The sequence below is a fragment of the Phaethon aethereus genome (genome assembly GCF_964289735.1).
Source record: "Phaethon aethereus genome assembly, chromosome: 1".
Lineage (NCBI taxonomy): Eukaryota > Metazoa > Chordata > Aves > Phaethontiformes > Phaethontidae > Phaethon > Phaethon aethereus.
In genome coordinates, this window is record NC_138575.1 from 45,651,051 (window position 1) to 45,675,445 (window position 24,395).

Consider the following 24,395-nt stretch of genomic DNA (forward strand, 5'->3'; position numbering starts at 1 on the left):
GCCTGTCAGTCTGACCTTGGTGCTGGGGAAGGTTATGGAGCAGACTGTCTTGAGTGCCATCACGTGGTATGTACAGGACAATCAGGTGGTCAGGCCCAGTCAGCATGGGTTTATGAAAGGCAGGTCATGCTTGACCAACCTGATCTCCTTCTATGACCAGGTGACATGCCTATTGAATAAGCGAAAGGCTCTGGGTGTTGTCTACCTAAACTTTAGTAAAGCCTTTGACATCACTGCCGTTCTCCTGGAGAAACTGGCTGCTCATGGCTTGCATGGGCATACTCTTTGCTGGGTAGAAAACTGGCTGGATGGCTGGGCCCAGAGAGTTGTGGTGAATGGAGTTAAATCCAGCTGGCGGCCGGTCACAAGCAGCGTTCCCCAGGGCTCAGTATTGGGGCCAGTTCTGGTTATCTTCATGAATGATCTGGACGAGGGGATCAAGTGCAATGTCAATAAGTTTGCAGACAACACCACGTTGGGCAGGAGTGTTGATCTGCTGGAGTGCAGGAGGGCTCTACAGAGGGATCTGGACAGGCTGGATTGATGGGCTGATGCCAATTGTATGAGATGCAACAAGGCCAAGTGCCGAGTCCCGTACTTGGGTCACAACAACCCCATGCAACGCTACAGTCTTGGGGAGGAGCGGCTGGAGAGCTGTGTGGCGGAAAACGACCTGGGGGTGTTGGTCAACAGCTGGCTGAATATGAGCCAGCAGTGTGCCCAGGTGGCCAAAAAGGCCCACAGCATCCTGGCCTGTATCAGAAATAGTGTGGCCAGCAGGAGTAGGGAAGTGATCGTGCCCCTGTACTTGGCACTGGTGAGACCGCACCTCAAATACTGTGTTCAGTTTTGGGCCCCTCACTACAAGAAGAACATTGAGGTGCTGGAGCGTGTCCAGAGAAGGGCAACGAAGCTGGTGAGGGGTCTGGAGCACAAGTCTTTTGAGGAGCAGCTAAGGGAACTGGAGTTGTTTATCCTGGAGAAGAGGAGGCTGAGAGGAGGCCTTATCGCTCTTTACAGCTACCTGAAAGGGGGTCCTAGCGAGGTAGGTGTCGGTCTCTTCTCTCAAAGTAACTAGCGACAGAAGAAACAGCCTCAAATTGCGCCAGGGGAGGTTTGGATTGGATATTAGGAAAAATTTCTTCGCCAAAAGGGTTGTCAAGCACTGGAACAGGCTGCCCAGGGAAGTGGTTGAGTCACCATCCCTGGAGGTATTTAAAAGACATGTAGATGTGGTGCTTAGGGACATGGTTTAGTGGTGGGCTTGGCAGTGGTAGGTTAATGGTTGGACTCGATGATCTTTAAGTTCTTTTCCAACCTAAATGATTCTATGATTCCTTTTTTAGTTTTGTGATTACTTGCTTACACTTGATTTCCTAGTGTCCCTGCCAGTCAAGAATGAATATGTGAAAGCAATGTTATGTATACTTTTCATTATTAGACTTTTTAATAGTTTTAAAGTCACTTCATGAGGAAGAATAAACAATGAAATTCACATCAGATATTCTTAATGGGGGAAATCAGCTTTCCTCACTCTTTTAGAGAGATGACAGGCTAAGCTCACAGGTGAATTAGGGTGCTTATATATCCAAATCATTCTTTACCTTACCTTTACCTTTTTGTCTTTCTGTTGAAGATTTCTGGAGGATTTCCATCCCTATATAGTATACAGTCAATTGTATAAGTCTCTTTTTCTGTTTTTTGTAATTTTTTTTAACTCTGACACTTATGTTTAAAGAGTTCTATAACTGCGTGTAGTTAAGTAAGAAGTAAATGAGCTGTATACTAATGGTTTTTTATGGTACCACACAGGAAAAGCAATAGAAACAAATTTATAATTAAAAAATCCCCACCTCTTAAAACCCATTGAGATGGTTTTTGGGGATGTTCTCAGACATTCAGTATTATTTCCAGTGAGGTTGATGCCAAGCTAGCTCTTGCAGAAATAAATTTGGCTTTTCATTGTTCATCATCCTGGAAAGTAGCTATATATAGTGTGAGCAAATAATGGACAGTGTTTATTTTTGAGCTAGAATCTCTTCATTTTTCATTCCAGGTCATATTCTGGATAACAGCACAAAAGATCATAAGTTTGTATTTAGTAACCTTGTGCCGTTTACAACATACGACATATACGTCAGTGCTGAGACAAGTGCTGGGGTGGGACCGAAGACTCACTTTACAGTTTTCACTCCTTCAGATGGTAAGTAAACATAAAGAAATGAAGTAAATGACCTGTACATGATAATTGGTTTCAGTTTTCCTTTCAAAGCCTTTTATGTACTTTGTAAAGGAAAGAATGAGTGTGCTGTAAGTCTTAAGAGATGGATAATAAGGTAATGAAAGAAATTAGCTGAAAAATTATTATGTAGGTTTATTTCTCTCTCTTTTTTTTCGAGCTCATACACTGTCGCTAAATTTACTTGCGATCAGAAGCCTTCAGTGATTGTGAAACAGTTTCTGCCTGAATGAAAGTTGTTTTTAGGTACAGTAATTAAGCTGCAGGTCCCCCGCTTACCCGTTAGATGGCAGCAAGTGGAAGAGAAAGAACACTGCAGGATTCCCCCGCGATTGGTTTGTTCGGCCTCAATGTTTCTTATTAAACATCTTGTTTGACTCATTTTCACCAAATCGAAGGCCCCATACCAGTTTCGAATAGAGCCACCTTTACTAGGGACCAGAGCTCTGAGGCAGACCCAACATCAAGATCTTGTCCTGGGGCAATCAAGTGTTTAGTTCTGCCCCTGAGCCATCTACTCTGTCGTTCGGGAGTTTTGGCTCCCAATAGTCACTCACCAAATGAGTCCTTTGCTCTATAGAAATGCAGTTTTATCTTACACGTATGTGAGATTGTGCAGGATTATTGGTCTACAGCTGAGAATAACCAGAAAAATTTGAGAATCGGTGTGTAATAAGCAGGCAGTTTCAAGATGGTTATTTTTGTGTATATGTCACACAACACAAATTTAGAAAACCTCTCAATCAGCGATTGCTGCAATGCTTGCTGTCAAGGTGTAACAACAGGAGGAACACCTATGCTTATTTATTATATTCTTTCCAGAAGTATCCAAAGTATCTACTTTTGTTATTTCTCGGAGACAATTTGCAGAGATGGCCTGCCTCAGTACGGCCATGCTCATCTTCTGTCTAAACTCACCATCAGAAGCCAAACGGGATTTTGCTGGTTTGGTTTTTTGTTTGGTTGGTTTTTGTTTTTTAGAGTGACATAGAATGTTTCATTTTAATGCCAAATCTACAAACCTTCATTATACAGGTACTTTCAAGTTTGTCTTTTTCTGTGGTATATTAGGAAAAAAACATGTTTCATAGCAAATCTGAATAGCATTCTATTGAATATAAACGCTTCTGATCTTTTTGGCAGTCCTATGTAAAGTACAGTATCATTATTACTGTGTAGTTAAAGGAGAAATTGAACAAAAACCTGTTATAAAAGTGAAATGAAAAAGATCTATCATGTTCTCTTTTTTTTTCCAGCTTGTTGCTTCATTCTTGTATGATTTTGATGAGTTTAGAATTAAGCTTTCATTTTCAATATACTTAAGGTTTCATATAGTAAGCTAGCAAAGGTCTTCTTTCTTCCAGTGCACTGACTTCAGTAGAGCTGTCCTGATTTCAAATCTTAGGATTTGACCACATTTGTATGTGTCATATATGTCAAAAAACTGTGCATATTTTTAGAACTGTAACTTGTTTGCTAAAAAAACTTGTGAAGTAACTCTCTACCTGCACAGGAGCAACTCAAAAGATAAGGATGTGAAATTTTATTAAATGCCTTTGTACTTTGCACGCAGAGCTGAAAAAGCTTGTAACAATCAGAGGTGTTTAACTAAATCAAGTTTCTTCTTCAATATTTAGTCCCAGGTGCTGTATCAGACTTACATGTAGCAGAAGTGGAAGCCACATTTATAAAAATTGTTTGGAGGAAGCCACGACAACCAAATGGAATCATTACCCAGTATAGGGTTAAAGTACATGTGCAGGAAACAGAGGTGACTCTGGAAAACAGTATTCTCAAAGGAAAAAATAAGGTGTTCATTTTTTTTTAATATGGATTGCTTTGCTAGATTAAATTTGCTTCTCTGCCTTATCTGATACATACAGAATATGGAATTAGTGACCACACATGAATTGTCAATGCTTTTAAAAGCCACCTTCCTCACCCCACCCTCTTTCTCTGGCTGGCTTTTAAAGACATTCCAATAATGCTGTGTCCACAACATGAAAACAACAAATAATTGTGGGGGAATGATCCAAACTTTCTTAGTTACTGAAGGCAGGAAGCCATAGCCCACAGTCTTACCCTTTCTAGCCTTTGAGTTATTTGAAGCATAAAGTGACCTAACAGTAAGAATACAGATTTAGGTGCCAAGATCAATATATAGCTGCTCAGGCAAACTCATAGAACATGTGGGTATGAATCCTGTGGAGAACTGAATTCAATATAAGTCTCAGAAGGCTCGTCAAGTGCTCTGCTTGCAAGGCAAACACCCCTAGACTTTCTGCCCCCATATGTGTCCTTGAATTTACATGTCTGATACTACGTGCTGAACTCCGTGCTATGGTTGTATACTAAGGATACCTGCACACATCTACCAGATCAAATCTTTAGAGAGACTTATGCTGTCAGTCAGTCTAGCTTCTGGATTTTGGGTGATGATGCACTCTGTATAGTTAGACGGGGCAGCTCTGAACATGCAACACAGAACTGTAGACCCCTAGCAAACGTTGAGATCGGGATTGAGTGCTTTCTCAGGTAGGGCTTTGTGGTCTTAATTTTGAACATAGGAGCCCAAAGTTTGAGTATTTCCTTTTTTAGACAATGATGTCTTTCTCGAGATCTGATACAGAATCTAATTTTTTGATGTAGAGCTCAATGAAGGAGTTTGCTTTCAAGTTGAATGATATATATTAAATAGAGCCCTGGAGCCAAACATTAAATAAGGAGTAAGGGGGAAAAAATGAGGGTAAGGACCCATTCATTAAAACAAGCAGACATCCTTGGAAAATGAAAGTATATAACTCTATAATTAAAGATTGTATCATAGTGCAGATACAGGCAAAATAAAAATTGTCTGCACAGACATGTTTTAATGATGGGATTTCCTAATTTTTGAGTTCTTAGTTTAGCATCATTGCTGCTTTATTATAGTGTATTGAATGTAATTTTCTAATTAAAAACCAAAACAAATCATAACAAACCTTACTTTATTTAGAACTTGATTGACCCAAGCTTACAGCATTTGGATTTGACCTCTCAGATCCACAGCGCTAACAGTACTCAATAACTAGTAGCCATGAAAGGTTGTTATAAGTGGAAAAGCCTCAGAAGGAAAAAGTATTTCCACACGGGTTACTATTTTGGTGTTGGTGAAGATGAGGCGTATATAGCTTTTACCTGTTGGTACTTAGGTGAGATTGATGCTGTATCTCTGCCTGTGGTTAGTCCCGCGTAGTTACAGCAATGAAAAATCTGCTTTGCCCTCTCTCTGCCTCAGTCTGTACGGAGAGAGCTAATGTGTATTAGTTACATCACTGTAAAAGCATCTCTTTCTGGCAGTGAAATGTGCCATATGTGTGAGTGGGGAGTGTTCACAGATGACAGCAGAACAATTTAGAGACACTGGAGTCCTGGATTCAGTCCCAGATTCTGAAGGGGCATAATGATCTAGTGCTTACACACCATTTTGTACCTATACTCTAGCCTCAATCTCTTGTCTCTTCTGCTTTTGTTGTTCCTCTCTTGGTAGTTCTTGCTCCCCTTATATCTACTGCCATCCCTCTCCAACATCTGTCTTTTGCCCCTGCTGTCCTATGGACCTCTACATCCCTTACCTCGCTCTCACCCTCCCTTTACACATATATACTGCTTTATTTTCCCTTTTCCCTTTATTTCACTAGCTTCTGTTTTTTTCTCTCTCCCCTTAACCCCTCTCAGCAATCTAGTCAACCTTTTATTCCTTTTCTTTAGGGCCTAGTAGGGGCATCTGCAGCCCTCTTGTTTTCAGTGCCTGCAACCTTGTTTCAGAACATGCTTAGTACAAATGTAATTTCCCAAGCTCTAACATGTTTATTCAATATATCTCCAAGGATATAGCATTAAAGTTAAAGGCATTGCTCTAAAATTGCCACTTTACTATAAACCCCATGTTTTAAGAAATAAAAAAAAAAAGAATGTGGTGGTTTTTTAAAAATAAAAATGAATAGAAGGTTGTAAACTACTGGCAGATGAGCTTTTTAATGAGAAATACTGCATTTTGCAAAGTTAATCGTTGTAATGAAAGATAATGTTTGTATGGCAACATTTATATAGTGCGTGTTTATATATGTGCAGATATGCAAACACTTTTTATAGATTAGATATAAATTTAATTAAATAATTTAGTGATGACACGGTTTGTGATTTATTTTTATATATCTAATTTTTAGTATTTGATTGATTCTTTGGAACCATACATGATAAATGAAAAAATCAAACCTTCTCCCACTTGGAATTCAGTGGAAACAGCCAATGAATTATATGAAGGTTCAGCTGAAATGTTTTCCAGTGTTCAGACAGCTTCCCCAGTAATATTTACAAGTGTATCTGGTGATAATTTGCCTGCTATAAATGGAGCTGCAGAATTACATTCTGCTTTGGGTAAGATATTTTAAGCTATTTTTCTACCTGTTCCTTTTTTCTGAAGGACCCCCATCACTGTCCCAGAAATGATCTTTAGCACATGGTTCAAGCAAATTATGAATGGGTCATTTGCTGGAGTCAGATTTTTTTACTACCAAATAGCCTTCTGAAGCAAATGGGAATGCCACACAGGCAGGAACTAGCCCCTTGTCACCCAGCTGACCTTCTTCCTAGTGAAAGGAGCACCCAAAAGCCATCAGCCAAGCTGCATAGACAATCAGTTATTACAGTTGCCAAAGCAGGTGTGATTGTCAGGGATTAACATATCTCCAAGCCCTTCAGAGACCTTGATTTCTCTAAGCCTTTTGACTAATAGGTTTTCAAATGTCAGTGAAGGTAAATAGGTCAAAAAGTTACAACTTTGCTATATGGGTGACAAACAGGTGGAGATGACCCCATGACATGGTGATGTCATTAGTGTGTACACTTGTTCTGTATTATCAATGGACCAGTGTTTCTTTACCAAGTATGGATATTTACAAATCATTAAGCAGGCTTCAGTTGACAGGCAGGGACTTAAAATACCACTCTAAATTTTTACAGTGAGTTTTAAACAGTAGGCAGAAAGTCAAGTTTTTATTTTCTGATTTTTTTTAAATTAAAGTCACAAAATTCCTCCATATACATCAGTATCTAAAGCCAGAATTAAATCCATTAGTTTAAACTACAGTGCTTCTTTTCTGTACTCTATTAATCCTGAAGAATCTTCTTTATCACATAGAAAAAATGTACAGAGCTTTAAATGTGAATCTTCTTTTTAGACCCTCATTCAGCTCGAGGCATTGAGTTGCTAAAAAATGTCTTTGTTGCTGAAAAATTTATTTCAGACAGCATCTGTTGTAATCTAGCATACTAATATTATTTTATAGTAGTTATTGTAGTAGTTAAAAGTGTTGACAGCCAAGTTTTCAACGGGGTCTGCTGATTTCTAGATTCCTCCATTTTAATGCTGGTCTTGCAAATCACTGAACCTGATACTCAGATTTGTGAAGCACCCACACTTTTTCATCTGGCAGTGGTATAATGGCTGCTTTATAACAGATGATTTTGACTGTTGGGTTGTGGCCGACTTCGAACTTTATTGCAGATGCACCAAAACCTCTTTGTGGGCATGTATGACTTCTTCATTCAGCTGACCACAACTTGTATGCTAAAAATACTGGTGTGAAGGGATCTGTGAGGGGAGCCATTTCAAATATAGTTACTATAGCACCATTGGGAGGGCAAGGAAGAAGGAATCTGTATTTCTCAGTTAAAAAAATTAAAAACAAAACTAAAAACTCCAACAACTTAGGAGCCATGGTTCTGAAGACACTGGAGAGACTAGGCCATCTACAAGTATGCCTTTTCCTAGTTCCTAGGAGATTTCTCTCAAATTTTTTTGGAGATAGCTATCAGTATAAACCTCATGGTTTTAGTTTTTGCCTGTCCATTCTTTCACCTAGGTCAATCTATTTATTGTACACAGGAAGGTGGTCCTATAATAGCCTCTCCTTGATTGAGTTAAGAGGTGGAGTGTAAACTTTTCTTTATATTTTTGTAATTGCCATGAAAATTGATTCTTTTGCAATAAAATAGTTCCAGGTCACTGTGTCAAAATGAGTTTAGAATGCAAAAGAAAAAAAAAAGAGTTTATGAGTAAGCAACTATTTATCTGCATTTAATCACAGATAATCAGCATACCATTAACATTTTGGCTGAAGATCTGTCATATGTTATAAAGGGCCTCGTACCTTTCACAGACTACACAATCAGTGTCTCTGCTTTCACTGCTGTTGGAGAAGGACCACCATCAGTTCTTATGGTCAGGACACACGAACAAGGTAGAATTTTGTAATTCTGGTGTTATCAAAGTTAACATACATGACTTCTTTCACTGAACATTTAATTTTTTTTAAATAATTAATTTACTTACTGTTATATTTTTCTATTTTCATTTAAGTTCCAAGCTCAGTACAAAATATATCTTACAAGAATATTAGCTCCTCCTCTGTTTTGCTGTATTGGGATCCTCCAGCAAATCCCAATGGGAAAATCATTCATTATACTGTTTATGCAATGGAACTGGATACAAAAAGAGCATTCCACACAACAACTTCAAACAACAGTTTACTCATGACAGGTACAGTGTCATTTGATTAAAAAAAAAAATTAAAATTGCAAATACATTTTACAAAATTATTTTTTCCAACTCTGTGTAATGTAGCCATTTACAAGGTAAGTGGACCATATCTCCCCCATCCACATACATCCACACACACAACGCCACTGCATGTAAAACCAAGGTTGGGACACTACTCACAGACTTGTCTACTGTGGAGGGGTATGTAGGGAATGTGAGATGGGAGGAGAGGACTAGGTAAAGATGAGTACTAATTCGTGAAATGTGCCAAGTAGTAATTTGTGAAATGGTTTTCTCCCTGGAATTTTTTCCTCAGCCTCTTCTTTCCACATAGGAAAATGTTCCTAAATTGTCAATTTTTTTTCAGACTTGAATTTTTTCACAGTATTTGACATTAATAATAATTTTCTTATTTAAAGGTGATAATTTTTGATAGTAATTGAAGAAAATGCATTCCTCATGGGGTTTCAGGCATTTATTTATGCTAATCAGAGTAATGCCTATAGAATAAAAACACGTATTTGGATGTACTCATACATATCCTTTGTTTTGACAAATAAATTCTTAAAGCTATTTAAGACTTATTTAAAAGTCTTTTGATTTGTCTGGGTGCTTATCTGGTTCTCCCCAAATAAATGGTGTTGTCACCTAAAAGACAGAATATGGATAACTGTGTATCAAAACCTCTTAGAACAATAACCATTTTTATAGTTTTATAAGTAGCTACAAGGGAAAAAATATGTTTAAGAAGTCAATGGTCAAGATTTTTTTGCTTAATCTTTTTAGGTTTAAAAAAGTACACGAATTATAAAATGAGAGTCGCAGCCTCTACCACAATTGGAGAAAGTGCTTTGTCTGAAGAGAATGATGTTTTCGTGAGAACCCTTGAAGATGGTAAGTGTATTGTTTGCAGTGATGGTTTGATTCCTGTGCTGAAGTTTGTGCTTCTTCAGAAGACGGGGCACGTACATAAGGAGGGGATGAAAGTATACAAACAAAATCAGTGTTTTTTGAAATTATTAGTCTTCTAATAATATTAGTCCATTTTTAGGTGAGCGCTAGAAATAATGCTGAAAGCTGCAGCATGACCAGCAATCAACTAATTTCAGCTCTGATGGACAAATGGGAAGAAGGCTGCAGAACTGGGGTCCCTTCATTGAAAACAGTGTGTCCCTAAACCCTATCTAAATCATAATCACTTATCTTTGGGACTCAAGCTTACCTTTTTTTTAATGTTATCATATGGAAATTAGGTTGGTTTTGAAGCATCTGAAAATGGCAGCTTTCTGCAATTCAAAGGCTATATTGCTGTCTATAATCAGAGCTGCTGGTAAAGTGAGGGTTTTTTTATACTGAATGATATTATATGCAATTGTTTTTGTACAGGTTTGGGGCTTTATTAATTTTAAGACTGATCAATGCTTTAATGTAGGGTATAATACTACCTTATGGAGATCTCTGGATCTTCCTTGCTTGCTTACGAGGCAGTTTCCACCCATGAATGCACAGGGGCAGTAGCTGGAGTTGCCACTGGCCTCTGCAAAAAGAACACAGCAATTTGATTTACCGAGCAGAGTCATGAGTATTAAACCTTAATCTTTTCTCATTTATATCATGTTTATATTTTCACTGGTTTCAGGAAAGTTATTTCCAGTTTTTATCAAAGTAATAAAGAAGGTAATTGTCCAGTTGTCATTTATCTCTCACTGACAAATATGCTACAATATAGGAAGAATAATTAAGTGGGAATAAAAGCAAGCAAAGGATTACAGGATAAAAAATCATGGGGATTTACAAAGCTTAGATGATTTGAATAAGCAATCAACCAAAACATCAAATTGAACAGTGAAACTTATAGTGTTTGTAAATTTTTTTTTAAAGGTTGCAGGTATCTATGCTGTTATTATTTTGCAGAGTCTTAGATTTTTGTCTTATATTTCTTAGATAACTTATGTTAGGATGAAAGATACTAGACTGTTGCATTTAAATATTTTGCCATGCCAGGGATGTGGCACATACAGGACAACCAGGTGGTCAGGCCCAGTCAGCATGGGTTTATGAAATGCAGGTCTTGCTTGATCAACCTGATCTCCTTCTATGACCAGGTGACATGCCTATTGAATAAGCGAAAGGCTCTGGGTGTTGTCTACCTAGACTTTAGTAAAGCCTTTGACATCACTTCCCACAGTGTTCTCCTGGAGAAACTGGCTGCTCATGGCTTGCATGGGCATACTCTTTGCTGGGTAGAAAACTGGCTGGATGGCTGGGCCCAAAGGATTGTGGTGAATGGAGTTAAATCCAGCTGGCGGCCGGTCACAAGCAGCGTTCCCCAGGGCTTAGTATCGGGGCCAGTTCTGGTTAATATCTTCATGAACAATCTGGATGAGGGGATCGAGTGTAACCACAATGTTCACAGACAACACCAAGCTGAGTGGGAGTGTTGATCTGTTGGAGGGCAGGAAGGCTCTACAGAGGGATCTGGATAGGCTGGATTGATGGGCTGATGCCAATTGTATGAGATGCAACAAGGCCAAGTGCCGAGTCCCGCACTTGGGTCACAACAACCCCATGCAACGCTACAGTCTTGGGGAAGAGTGGCTGGAGAGCTGTGTGGCGGAAAAGTACCTGGGGGTGTTGGTCAACAGCTGGCTGAATATGAGTCAGCAGTGTGCCCAAGTGGCCAAAAAGGCCCACAGCATCCTGGTCTGTATCAGAAATAGTGTGGCCAGCAGGAGTAGGGAAGTGATTGTGCCCCTGTACTCAGCACTGGTGAGACCGCACTTCAAATACTGTGTTCAGTTTTGGGCCCCTCACTACAAGAAGAACGTTGTTGTGTTGGAGCATGTCCAGAGGAGGGCAACAAAGCTGATGAGGGGTCTGGAGAGCAAGACTTATGAGGAGCAGCTGGGGGAACTGGGGTTGTTTATCCTGGAGAAGAGGAGGCTGAGAGGAGGCCTTATCGCTCTTTACAGCTACCTGAAAGGGGGTCCTAGCGAGGTGGGTATCGGTCTCTCCTCCAAATTAACAAGTGATAGGACAAGAGGAAACGGCCTCAAATTGTGCCAGGGGAGGTTTGGATTGGATATTAGGAAAAATTTCTTCGCCAAAAGGGTTGTCAAGCATTGGAACAGGCTGCCCAGGGAAGTGGTTGAGTCACTATCCCTGGAGGTATTTAAAAGATGTGTGGATGTGGTGCTTAGGGACATGGTTTAGAGGTGGGCTTGTCTGTGCTAGGTCAATGGACCTGATGGTCTTAATGTTCTTTTCCAACCTAAATGATTCAATTGAAAATTAAACTTCTTCACATGGGAGATATCCCTGTGGGTAGTCTTGTCATCCAGAGAATAGTGTTCTCCTACAGATACCACTTTTCATTCATGGGCTCAGAAATCCAGAAAGTAAGTGGTTTGTGAGACCTTTAGTACAAAAAACCCAAAAAGATAAATTCTGAAATATCTGGCTATAGGTATTTGTACACAAACTACATCACACAATCCTGGGTTCTTACTACATTTTTTTTAAATTTTACAGGCAGGTTATTTCAGGGGTGAAGTGATGAAGCCTTCAGAGGAATCAAAGTTCGCATTCAGAGCTGATTTTATTCATAATTGCAGCCCACTCACTCCTTCAACACTTCTGTGCATTAATAGCTTGCTGGATTCCCATGAACTCATACCTTGCCAGTAGATTTAGCCAATGCACTATCCTGGACCTGGGCTTGTTTTGTGCGTGGCCTTCACACCAGTGCATGCAAGATTAACACTGGGGTCTTCATGGCCATCAATTAGCAGCTGTATCAGTAAACTAAAGTGAATTTAGTTACAGTGCAGACAGTCCCTGTCTTGGTTCAGTGGTTGGTTGAATGAAATAAGGTGGGTGATTATTTAAGAAGAAAGCAGTAAGATGCATTCAGCTAAATTTAAAGAACTTGAATTTGAGGAAGACAGTGAAAGGATTTGAAGGATGAGTCTGCATGAGAGCAGTAGGCTGAAGAGATTTTTTTCTTCATAAATGCAGTTTTGGATAGATTTATAAGTGCATGAGAAAAGAAATTCTAGAAAAAATAGTGTCTGGGATGCAAAAAGTTGCTAAGTTTTATTAGTGAAAAAGAAGAAATACAGAAATTAACTGAGATGAAAAGTGGTAAGCTTTGAGAAGGAGAGTGAGTGTAGCCCTTTTGGTACAGTTAGCTATGCATACTGCTTCTGTAACCTTCAGGATATCTAAATGTTAGGGTCCAATAGGTTTATGAGATCAGTCCTATATTCAATTAATTGAAAGTCTCAGAGGGTTTTTTCTGCTCTTTGATTTCTGTATTGCAGAACCAGACTCCCCACCCCAAAATGTAGAGTTAATAAATGTAACTGCGACAGAAATAAACCTGAGTTGGTTACCACCTGAGCAGCCTAATGGTCTCATAACTCACTATGAAGTTCTGTACAGTGATACCAATGATTTCTTTATCAAAAATGCCTCATCTACAAGTATATCACTAGGTGAAATGAAGCCATATACTTTCTACAACATCTCTGTAAGGGCATTCACCAGACTTGGCCATGGGAATCAGTCATCTTTCCCATTTTTGGTGAGAACTTCTGAAACTGGTGAGTATAACAATATAATTTTTTTCCACAATCAGCTACTTTACAGTGACATTTGATGCCTGGGAGATCAGTTTAATTAATTTTAAAAGTATGTTTGCTTTACAAAGCAGGAAGTTTGAACCTTGTTTTCTCATTTATATACAAAGCAAAACTGGTATGATGATCATCCTTTTTCAGCGATCTTTTGCCATCTTCCCCAATTTACTACCTTAGACAACTGCTTACTTTATTTATACCTAGAGCTAGCCCTGGAGCTAAGCATGCTCTTTTTATCACATTTTTCTCAGTAAGGAAAGCCATGCACAAACACATACCCATCTCTCAGAAGGGCCAGGGAGGTGCTCTGGCTTCTTGATTGTTAAGACACAGTGGAATCTCTATGAGCTCCTCCTCCTTATTTCTGAAATGAACTTTGATTTTTCCTGTGTGAAGTAGTTGTGATCCAGGGGCTGCCTAACGAGTCAAGCACTTAAGGAACGGGGACACAAACACATAGTTTTTAGATCTCATGAAAAAGTAGTCGTAATAGAAGCGCCAAACTAGCTCTGCTATGACATTGTTCTACTTTTGAGAATTTTTTTTTTGGTCATATACTATAGATATGTAGGCACCTGCCCAACTGATACAATGTCCTTAGAGATAACCTTTTTTATTGCTCTCTTTAATTTAGACATCCATGTTTTGTCTAAGTTGTATTTTAAGGCAGTTAGTTAGTTCTTTCTCAGTGCCTAACTCCCCAGATGCTTAGAACAAAAATTTGAATTCCAGCTGCCTGTGATAGAGATGAGAAGCTGCAAAAACATCTTCTGAGATGAGAAGAATAAAAACAAGGCAGGATCTGGAGGATAGAGCATTTTGAGTGAAACACAACCTATTAATGGGCTGGTGTGTTTGAAGAGCTCTTGGGAGTTCTCTGTTACCATTCTACCATGAAATTAGGCAGAATTGTGGGCTGATTTCACTGCCTTTCATGGCATTTATTCCCCTTCTGGATATTGCTTAAGCAGAAATTTATACTTTTGAATGTGGAGTTTCATCAAATGTCAGTACATTTATAAGAATGTTTAGGGCATCCTAAAGCATACCCATGCCTTACTCGACCTTGTGGGCAAATTGTGCTGTCATTGTATGATTATGATTTTCTGGAATAAGATATATTATGCTATCAGACCAATTTTGGATAATGGAAAACATACTTGTCTATTTGTTTGGGGACAGACAGACACATGCACACAAAAACCAGTTGTCATAACACAGCAAGGGCCAGCTGCTCCATAAGGGCTGGGGACCCAAGAACTGAGGGGGTCCCTGGGCCAGCAGGGCACAGGCCTCACTAGCCAGGACTTGTCCCACCAACCCCCAGTGAAGGCAGCAGTGCAGGTCTGGGGCTGTCAGCCAGGGGCAGCCTGGAATCCAGACTGACACACACTCTGCGATGATGAGGCAGGTCCGAGGTTGAGCCAGGAAAGTGAGTTAGCAGGTTCAGCGACACTAACCGAGTCAGGCACAGCCCAGTGACAGCTGGGCAGGTCTGTAGTGAGGGGGCCAAGCTGAGGTCAGGCTGTGGCGTCAGGCTGGGGACTAGATCAGTGTGGGTCCATGGCCAAGCACAGCCATGGCAGCGATGCAGCAGGAGATGTGCTTTGTCCCTGTCTGAGCTACGAGAGCCCCAGCTGAAAGCAGCTCCCAGAGGCCAGTGGCCAACCCTGGCTACAGCCTCACGGCAGCGATGCCTGGGAGCGTGTCGCCAGTGAGGAGGAGGCAGCCCTCAGCTACGCTATTGCTAAGCTGGCCCTGAGCCCCGGCAGCCAAACCTGCAGAAGGGGGGATGCTCTCAGGGCCCTTACAGCAATATGATAGGATCCCCTTGCTTTTCCATACAAGTATTCATAAATTTTGTATAGATCACCCAGGGAAAGGGAAGAAAACGCAGGTTGCTTATACAGAGTGTAAATTATGGCAGTACAACATGGAAAATCTCCTAATAGCTGACTTGGAGGATTGCAGTGATAGTTATGGGGTGTTAGAAGGGAAGTGTAGTGTCATGCTCCAGATTGTTTTTATCTGGCATGTTAAGGTGATTTCCATCAATTTATTTTTTTTTTTTAAGATTACCCGTACCTTGTTATAGTGTGTGTCTGTGACATGTTTTTGATCTTCCAATTCAGCCTCTTAAAATTTATTTTGTACAAAAAATAAGATCAAAATCAAAATGTTTAAAATGTGTTTTGTTTAAACCAGTTTAAGAAAATGCTTAACAAATGAATGAAACTGACTGGAATCTTCTATGAGTCTAAATTTTGTCTTCTAGTTCCTGATTCTGCACCAGAAAACATAACCTATAGGAACATCTCATCCATGGAAATTGAATTATCATTTTTTCCACCATCCATTCCCAATGGAATCATACAGATCTACACAATATATCTCAAGAGGACTAATGGAACTGAGCAAAGAGTCATAAACACTACTCTTGTGACACTACGTATTACAGGCCAGTATATAATGACGTGGAACTTACGGCAACTGTAAATTGTCCTGAGAAGGGGTCAGCAGACTGATGCAGATCAATTAGTACATTGGTTGGACATGATCCTGCTTGTCCTCACATAAAGTTACATGCTACCTGTCCTGAGAAGCAGCCTGTTGTGTCCTGCAGTAACGTGGTGGAATGTGCCATGATTGGTATAGTCCAACATATACCTCATTATATTTTAGATGTTTAAAGTACAAGGAACCTCAATAGATTTCTTTACATATCTATCATTGTAACAAAGTAAACACTGAAGTCACCTACCTATCTTTCTGTTCTTATTTTTCTGGATAAAAATAAATACTTCCTTTTTATTCACCTTTGCACCTTTTTCTGTGTTCTGTCATTATTACTGAGGCATAACACAGCAGCTAATGCTGGGAGCTCCGTACCTTAATCAGTAAATTTCAGAGTACAACCAAGGACAAACTGTAAAGCATTCTAGGAATATGAAGGATAAACTGGGCTTTGCCCCTTCTTTTGTTCATGAAGAATACTTTGTGTTCAAGTTTTCCTAATGCTTATTTCAGTCTCTAAAGACAAAGATCGGTGTAAACGGTGGGCCTATTCAGGCACTTCAAAACTACTTATGGTCCATTAAAAAAACTAATTTGTCCCACTGAATGGTTGGTTTACTGAATTCTTCTTCTTTATTTAGATTTAAAGAAATATACAGAATATACTGTAGAAGTGTCTGCTAGTACCACAATGGGGGAGGGCCTTCGTAGTGCACCTTTGCATATACTGACTGATGAAGATGGTAAGTCCGAACAGACATTGCAATGTATCATTATCTCTGTAGTCTTAAATTAATCTTACACTTCATGTCAGACATGTAGATTTTATATACTTTTTGGGGAATTATATCTCTGTATTGATATCTGTATCTATCTACACACAAACATACACAACTACCTATCTATCTACCTACCAACCTACCTACCTACCTGTTATTTAGTATATTTATCAGTACAAGCTATGTGAAATGTCACAATTGCTGTGCATGGACATTTGATCTTACCAATATCTTATGAATTTGAAGAATCTTAATTTACTAATATTATTTTAATCTAATAGTCCATATGGTAGAATTAAAAATTGTGTTTCGTTCTGCAGACATGTGAGAGCTGGAGGAAGGGAAAACCACCAAAAGGCAGCTTGGATGGTCCAGGGACATTTTTGGTTCTTCTGTTTGGAGATTTTTTTGATTCTTCTGAACATACGCATGTACAAATACACATATATAGATGGAAAATTATTAATATTATGAAAATGCTCAAAGTCCATCATCTGTAGTACTGGACTTCCAAATTGAGCAGGGTAGTGTTCTGCACTGCAGGCTGAAGGTAGAACACAGTCATTGCATCCCCTGCTAATTAGTAAAGTAGGTCACAAATCAGCAGAGGAACCCTAAAGTTATATTTGTACACAATTTAGTTGTAGGAAGTTATCATTGCTCCTCTCTATAGTGTCTGGAGGGGGAATCCTGAAAAAAATTCAAGGCAGAATCTTAACTTAGGGGCTGTGAATCACAGCTTCGAGGAACCTGTGGTTGTCCCTCTCCACTGCTTAGGGAGGAATTCTCTGGGAACCTAGATTAAAGGAGCATTGACACAAACATTCCACCAGCCACTCCCAAATTAAGTCTGTTTTCAGGTCTTCAGGGAGCACCGACTTGCCTAACATCCACCTTTTGATGATAACAGAACTTTGCAAACCTCCAGGATGTTGATGGGTTTACATTCACACTGTCGGTAATAAGCCTTTGCTCAAAAGTAATGTTGCTGGAGCACACTGAGAGCAGCTAATTTGGATAAATTAATCTTTTGCATAGAGTATTTTTATTTAGAGCAATGTAGATTCTATTCCTCAGCAAAAAATATCCTCTGAATAAGAACTGTAGAATGAACTAGACATGCCAAAAAGACATGACATTCACAGTATGACAGATCTTTTACTATATAGCCACTGAGGATAATATAACAAGTAAAACACTAAATACAGCTGTCACCATTTTTCTCTAGTAAATACAGACATTCACTGAATTCAGTGGTCCTTTTTTAATGAAAAATATTTTTTTCTTAAATGTACACAGTTCTAAAACCTTTATGCCAACTTTTGAGATAGTGAAAGGAAGAAAAACAACTGAAAAACAACAATATTTATAATACACCACATGTTCTTTATACACAGGAACACAGTGTTCCGATGTTCAGACCAAATGTTTCATAGATTTGCTAATAGCTATGCTCATATTCTCAATTTTCATGCATGACTACAGCTATGACCTGAATTTTTAGTGCATGATGCTCTTTGGTTTAATTTGAGAAAAACAAAAGTCATTCTAATATTACTTCATAGTGATACATATATCCATGAATCAAGATGAAGAAAAATATTTACTTCTCAATAACGTGCTAATACAGAGCAGTATGACTTATGCATACATGGGTCAATTTTTCCTCAGCAGTATTTACATGAACTTCAGAATTAAATAAAACATGTTCTAATGTTTTAATTGACTTACGTTGCTTCTCTACACAGTTGTGATATGTTGTCATGTAGAGTGCATTTTAAAATGAATTTTAAAGGTTTCAGTCAATACCTATCTTTATATCGCCCTTGTGACATGTTAAATGTATGAATGTGGTCCTTATTTGATGGAGTGAATAGATTTTACCGCTGCCTAGTATCCCAGATTTTTATAATCCCTCAATGCCATGCTTATACATTTTTCCACCTTTTGTTGCTTTGTATAATTCTTTACAGCACCTCTTTTTCCTCAGGGGAACTATTTTGCCATATTTTACATGTGTTCATACCTATAAAGCTCTTGCTTTTATTAGAAGGGAAAAAAAAAATTACAGCAATGTACTCGGACAGTAGGTGAATCACTGTGACCTACCCGTTGCTCTGTTTTCTCATGAAGTACTTTTTCCATTGAATCACAGAAACAGATGTTCTAACACCACCATGCAAAATCTTCTTTTATCATCTGTCAGAAAAAGGAAAAGAAGCTGCGCCTTAAAATTAGTCGATGGATACTGTACCGGTGTAGTACAAAGTTCACTTTCCATCACAAATAATTAAAAACCTATTTAAGGATGCTGCGTATCCCATCGATCTTAGCTGTTTAACAAGATGTTGTGTCCTGTTCTCTCATTTATTTTATAGCTCCAAGTTCTCCTCCAGAATCCCTCTCCGTAAAACAGTTGTCGGGTGTCACTGTGAAGTTGTCATGGAAACCTCCGCTGGAGCCAAATGGAATTATCCTCTATTACACAGTTTACGTCTGGTAAGATTTTCTGGAAGTAGTTCTGAGGATAAATATTAATCTGTAACCTATCAGGAATGTTAGGTTTTTCTTACACAATCTGTTGATTACACGTTTTTGGAGAATGAATATTCATCCAGCACTTAAAATACTAGCCTTTTGTATATACAAATCCAGATATAATGTAGTAGCTGAAAACTGGGGTGTTAAATATTTTGTAAGCATTTTCAACATTTTTCTAAAGGTTATGTTATGGTAAATGAATTCAAATTTAAATTAGAGCATGGTGGCTATTTTCATTATATTCTGATAGGCCTATTGTAAGGCAAGGCACAAGCCTATGCTAACTTGTCAAGGAGCTTTGAAATAGGCTTAAAATAGAGAAATATTGCTTCTTTTATAGAAAGTGTGTAAGAGCAATGTTAAGAATCTTTGTGTGTGCTATCAGCTATGTCTACTCTTATATTTTGTATTTATTGTATTTATAGCAAATGAGTATTTTTTAACAGATATTTGTCATTTACTATGTGGTTTTTTTCTATCTGTTCTTTTTCCCTAGTGGGTTTTTTTTTTTTTCTGTTATCCCTCCTGGGATCGTTTTTCACTTTTGAAAAGGAGTTTTGTCACTTTAAAACTTGCAGCTTCTGTCCTATTCTCTGCATAACATCATTTGTTCTAGTGATGTGGCATCTCTTCAACAATCTATGTATAACTTCTACTGGGAGTGAAAGATTGTATAATTGATCACGTTTAATACAGAGCATTTGTGCTGTACCATTTTATTGTCACTACTAAGGTCCAGAAAGCAAATGCTAACATGCACTTTATGAGATGTGAACCTGATGTGCAAATCAGCAGTCATCATAAACACACTATTATTGAGCTTAGATTTATTATTTTAATGTTACTTGACAGTTTTGGGGTAGGGTTTGGCCTCAGTTCCTACTGATTTTTTTTTTAAATTATAGCTTCTAGTTAAGCTAGTGAAAAAGTGAACAGGAATGAACTCTTCTTTCCAGAAATATTAAATTTGGCTTATCTTGTTACTTGTACTGTATTAGCAAAGTCTGGTGCTCTTTAACCACAAAAAACATTAAATTAAAGACTATCTTCTAACTAGGAAGGAGCTACTTCACGATAAGGATTATGGTTTTGATACAGATTATGTTCAAAGACTTGAGGTTATACAACTTTTCATCCTTATATTGCCTTAAAGCTTACGGCTTTTGTTACTGTGACAAAGGAGTTAGTAAGAATGATTTTTTTTAAAAACTGTTAATTGATCCATCTTTCCAAAAATTTCAATTAAACAACCACATGATTTTTTGCAGTGAGCCTTGTCCTTTTTCCTGCCATATCTTCCTTGCTCTGTCTTATCTGTCCTTACTGTGTGGTATCTAAAATTAGAGAGGCATTAGGTATCATCTTGAGGCAAGGACATTGGAGAAAAACTCCTGTTGCCTTCAAAGGACCCACAATTTCACTCCTCCTTTGGAGAGGTTTTTTTTGGGGTGGTGGGGAAGGAAAGGAATTTTAAGTATTTAACAGAGTTGTCTATACAATTTAATAAAATGCATTGCAGGGTGAGATTAGACAAGGCAAACTGCCATGCCATAGTGCCTGCTTTTGGGAGACATTAAATATATTTTGGGGGAGACTGTTAATCCCAGAGCTTCTCAATAAAGCAGAATGAGGAAGGTTAGTACAGATGTTAAATAAATGTTCCTTCTCTTAAATATATTGCAACAGTTATAGAGAATTTGGTAACCTTTCTTTAATGGATGGGGAACAAGAATCCACAACTACTAGAATAGAAAGGGTAATATCTGTAATGTTTTCATTGCTATTATCTTTCATGGAATTTGTCACAGGACATGGTCGTTTTGGGTGCTAGCAGGTAGCAAAGCAACATTCTGCAGGCCTTTAGTCTATAAACTCGTACTCCCCAAGTCTGCAAAAGGCATTTTAACAAAACTTGCATATAACTATTGTCTTTTGGCATTATCCTATTCGGCAAATATTTTCTGAGATAATTACTGACTAGATCTACTTTGAGGTACGTATTTTTAAGAAAATATGGTACCTGTATTTGTCAAGCAAAAGTATGCAACTTCTTAGAACCTCTTCTGTCTGGCTTTCTGAAAGATCTCATTTAAAACTTAATATTATTGTTCTGCATTAAAATTCCTTGGCTTAGCTTAATCTGCTAGGTACTTTCTTTCTCACTCTCTTTGATCAGTGTTTTCTTATTATTTTGACTGCAATCTCTGTTTTTTCTAAACAGAAAATCAACTTTTCCTGAAACACGCCGAGCTTTGTTCTTCTTCCTTACTGTGTCTGATTGTAGAAATGGGGTTTTGTTGGCAAATAAGATGTTATAAGAATGCAATTAATCAGAGCAGAAATGCTTAGAGCACTAAGCTCTGGGTTTTCTTCTTAAATTATAACCAGCTCCGTTTTTCCATACTAAGAATATATTGGGCAAAGGTCCAAGAAAAGATGTCTTTTCTTTGTATAGAATTTGATAAATGCAGCTGCAACCTTTTGTATCTCTACTGACTATTAAAGTGTCATGTTTGGGAAGAATGTAAGTGTTGTTAACTCTTTCTGTTACCAAGAGCGTTTCCCACGCTGAGAGACATTCCACTCAAAATCTGAAAGGGATAGAGAAAATTTACTCATTGCAATTGTTTGTTAATGTAACTTTATTTCAGGAGTATCAGATGGTGATCTTTCCTAATGGGACATTCATTTATGTATCAAAGGATGAAAATCAGCCCATCTAATAATTTTGAATCAGCCTTTCCTTTTTTTTTTTTTTTTTTTTTAGAATTAGAAGTAATTCTCTTGTTTGTGAAGAGCTCGACAGTGACTCCTGGAGCAAGATATTTGGTTTTACTTAGCAAATTATCATCCCTGTATGAAATCCTATTAAAGACACAGGGCACCCACTCGTACAGAAATCTTTGCAGGAATGGAGCGCTAGCTAGCTTTTTTTTGTGCTATTTTTTTCATAAAAGATTAAGTTAATTTAATGAGGAATAGCAGACTTTTTGAATTCAAGTTAGCTATTTCTGTATCTTATTTTACTTTCTGATAATCATTTCATACCTATGCTAATACCAGTGTTTTATTAATGTTACATCTTACAGTCTTTCTACGCGGGTTTTGACCTGACTAGAGTTCCTTTCTGATCCCCTGCTACATTCCACCAGAATTAACTCAGCACCAGCTAATTCCTGTTCCATATCATCTTCTATTATTCCATTTATAACTTCAGCCTTCTGACCAATTTCACAGAGTCACAGTAGGGCATGGTCCCTGCTATAATCTTTTTATATTTCGCTATTCCTGTCCAGGGAGACAGTTTAGTTATGCCCTACTGTGTCCTTCCCAAGGGTACCACATAACCATTTGGTAGCAATTACTAGATGGACATGTTCCTTCTTGATATTCCCTATAATCATTGTCTTTGCTGATGTAATTTACAAATATATTTCTGTGGGGTTTTTGTGTTTGGTTTTTTTTTAAAGCAAAATTAAGAGCCCTATTGTGATGCAACAGTACGAAAGTGAGCTTTTCAACGTAAAAGACAAAAGTTATCCCAGTCTTTTTTTGAAGCCTAAAATATTTGTATTTACCACAATGTTGCATTTTTCAATTTTATATCATATGCCACAGTTGTATACATACAGAAATGGTGGGTATATATAATTAATAAAATACTTTTTCTTTAGGAATAAAATGTCAAAAAGGAGTGTTAATGTAACAGAAACATCATTGCAGTTCACAGACTTGGAAAATAATTATGAGTACAGTGTTTACTTAACAGCAAGTACAAGATTTGGAGATGGCAACATAAAAAGTGATACTATAACATTCAGAACTTCTGAAGGAGGTAAGCTTATATATAGTAAGAATCTTTAATTTGATTCAGCCTTAAATTTCTGTTAACTTTATTTAGGTTAATAAAGCTACTAAAGTAGAAGTGGCATTTGACTGGTTAAGAAGAGTCATGCTACCTGTCTCTGTGTGTCTGTCCCAGTCTCGTTGTGAGTGCACGTACCTATGGCTCTATAAAATTATGATGTGTATTTCTGTTTAATTACTGAGCAAAACTTTGCAGTTCCCTTCAAGATGGGTAAGATTAAAATAATTTAATTTTAAATGTTGAAATAAATAAAATTAATTTTATAATGTATCTTCATAGTTCTTTGCTTTATCTTGCTGTGACACAACTTCTGATAAGGAAAATACTCTTTAGAGTCTCACAAGTCTGAAATGGTTTTAATTTGAAAATGAAATCTGTAAGCATACGTTGATTTGTTTATTATATTGTAATGATTTTTATACTTGTAACATGGTGGATAACTTTTATAAATGATCACACTAGGTACTGTGCTTTTAAAGTTATTTAGTTTAATTGTTGTTTCTGGTTTTCCCGTCAATTGCATTGCTACGATCTGTTCCAAAATGGATAGTATGCAGACATATTTTAGAATCATCCTGCATAGATAAACTGATTTCCCAACACACAATCACTGGGATGATTAGCGTCTATCCAAGCCATCCCTCAAAAGACTGTCTAAATCATCAGGTTGCAGGTATTCCCAGTCGTTGCTATTGAAGCTGTTACAGAAACATGAACTGACTTTTTAGGGCAGGGTTTTTAGGAACTGATCCTTGAGTTGCCTCTTCAATTAATATTTTAGTATTTTCTATGAACTAGAACAGCACAAAGCAAGAGGGATAGGATAACTTCCAGTGTTCAGTACTCTGCTGCTTGTTGTGTAGAGCACTTTCTTGGATAGTGAGAAATGTGGATTTAAATTATCTTAAGCAGACTTACGGAACTGAATTTGAGTTCCTATATCACATCACTGTGCTACTGAGAAGGACTATATGCTGCTATTCTTTACAGGATAGGAGGAGAGGCTAATTGAAGAAGACTTACAGAGTCCTTTCTGCACATTTAATAGGCTGAGGAAAGAGGAAAAAACAGAAATGATCATACTGTCCAAGCTCAAGTATCTAGTTTACCTACATGAGCTGGGAGTCTAAATTTTGTTTATAATCAGCAAAGCGAGAGCAAGGCTTTTAATTTAGGTCTTCTGAAACAAATCTTTTTTTTCCCTGTTAACTATGTGTGGAGCGTAGAGGCC

General features: G+C 38.0%; 1 protein-coding gene across 1 annotated transcript in view; it reads left to right on the forward strand.

The window, feature by feature from the left end:
* PTPRQ (protein tyrosine phosphatase receptor type Q) overlaps window positions 1–24,395 on the forward strand; it is a gene marked incomplete at both ends in the record, with an annotated part of 146,358 nt that overhangs the window by 44,611 nt on the left and 77,352 nt on the right. Inside the window, 11 exons of the mRNA XM_082008794.1 lie at window positions 2,057–2,203; window positions 3,877–4,049; window positions 6,448–6,658; window positions 8,371–8,523; window positions 8,643–8,822; window positions 9,609–9,716; window positions 13,145–13,426; window positions 15,738–15,920; window positions 16,618–16,719; window positions 19,134–19,254; window positions 22,971–23,131. Coding sequence (XP_081864920.1) covers window positions 2,057–2,203; window positions 3,877–4,049; window positions 6,448–6,658; window positions 8,371–8,523; window positions 8,643–8,822; window positions 9,609–9,716; window positions 13,145–13,426; window positions 15,738–15,920; window positions 16,618–16,719; window positions 19,134–19,254; window positions 22,971–23,131 — 1,821 coding nt within the window. The remainder of the gene's footprint in view (window positions 1–2,056; window positions 2,204–3,876; window positions 4,050–6,447; window positions 6,659–8,370; window positions 8,524–8,642; window positions 8,823–9,608; window positions 9,717–13,144; window positions 13,427–15,737; window positions 15,921–16,617; window positions 16,720–19,133; window positions 19,255–22,970; window positions 23,132–24,395) is intronic.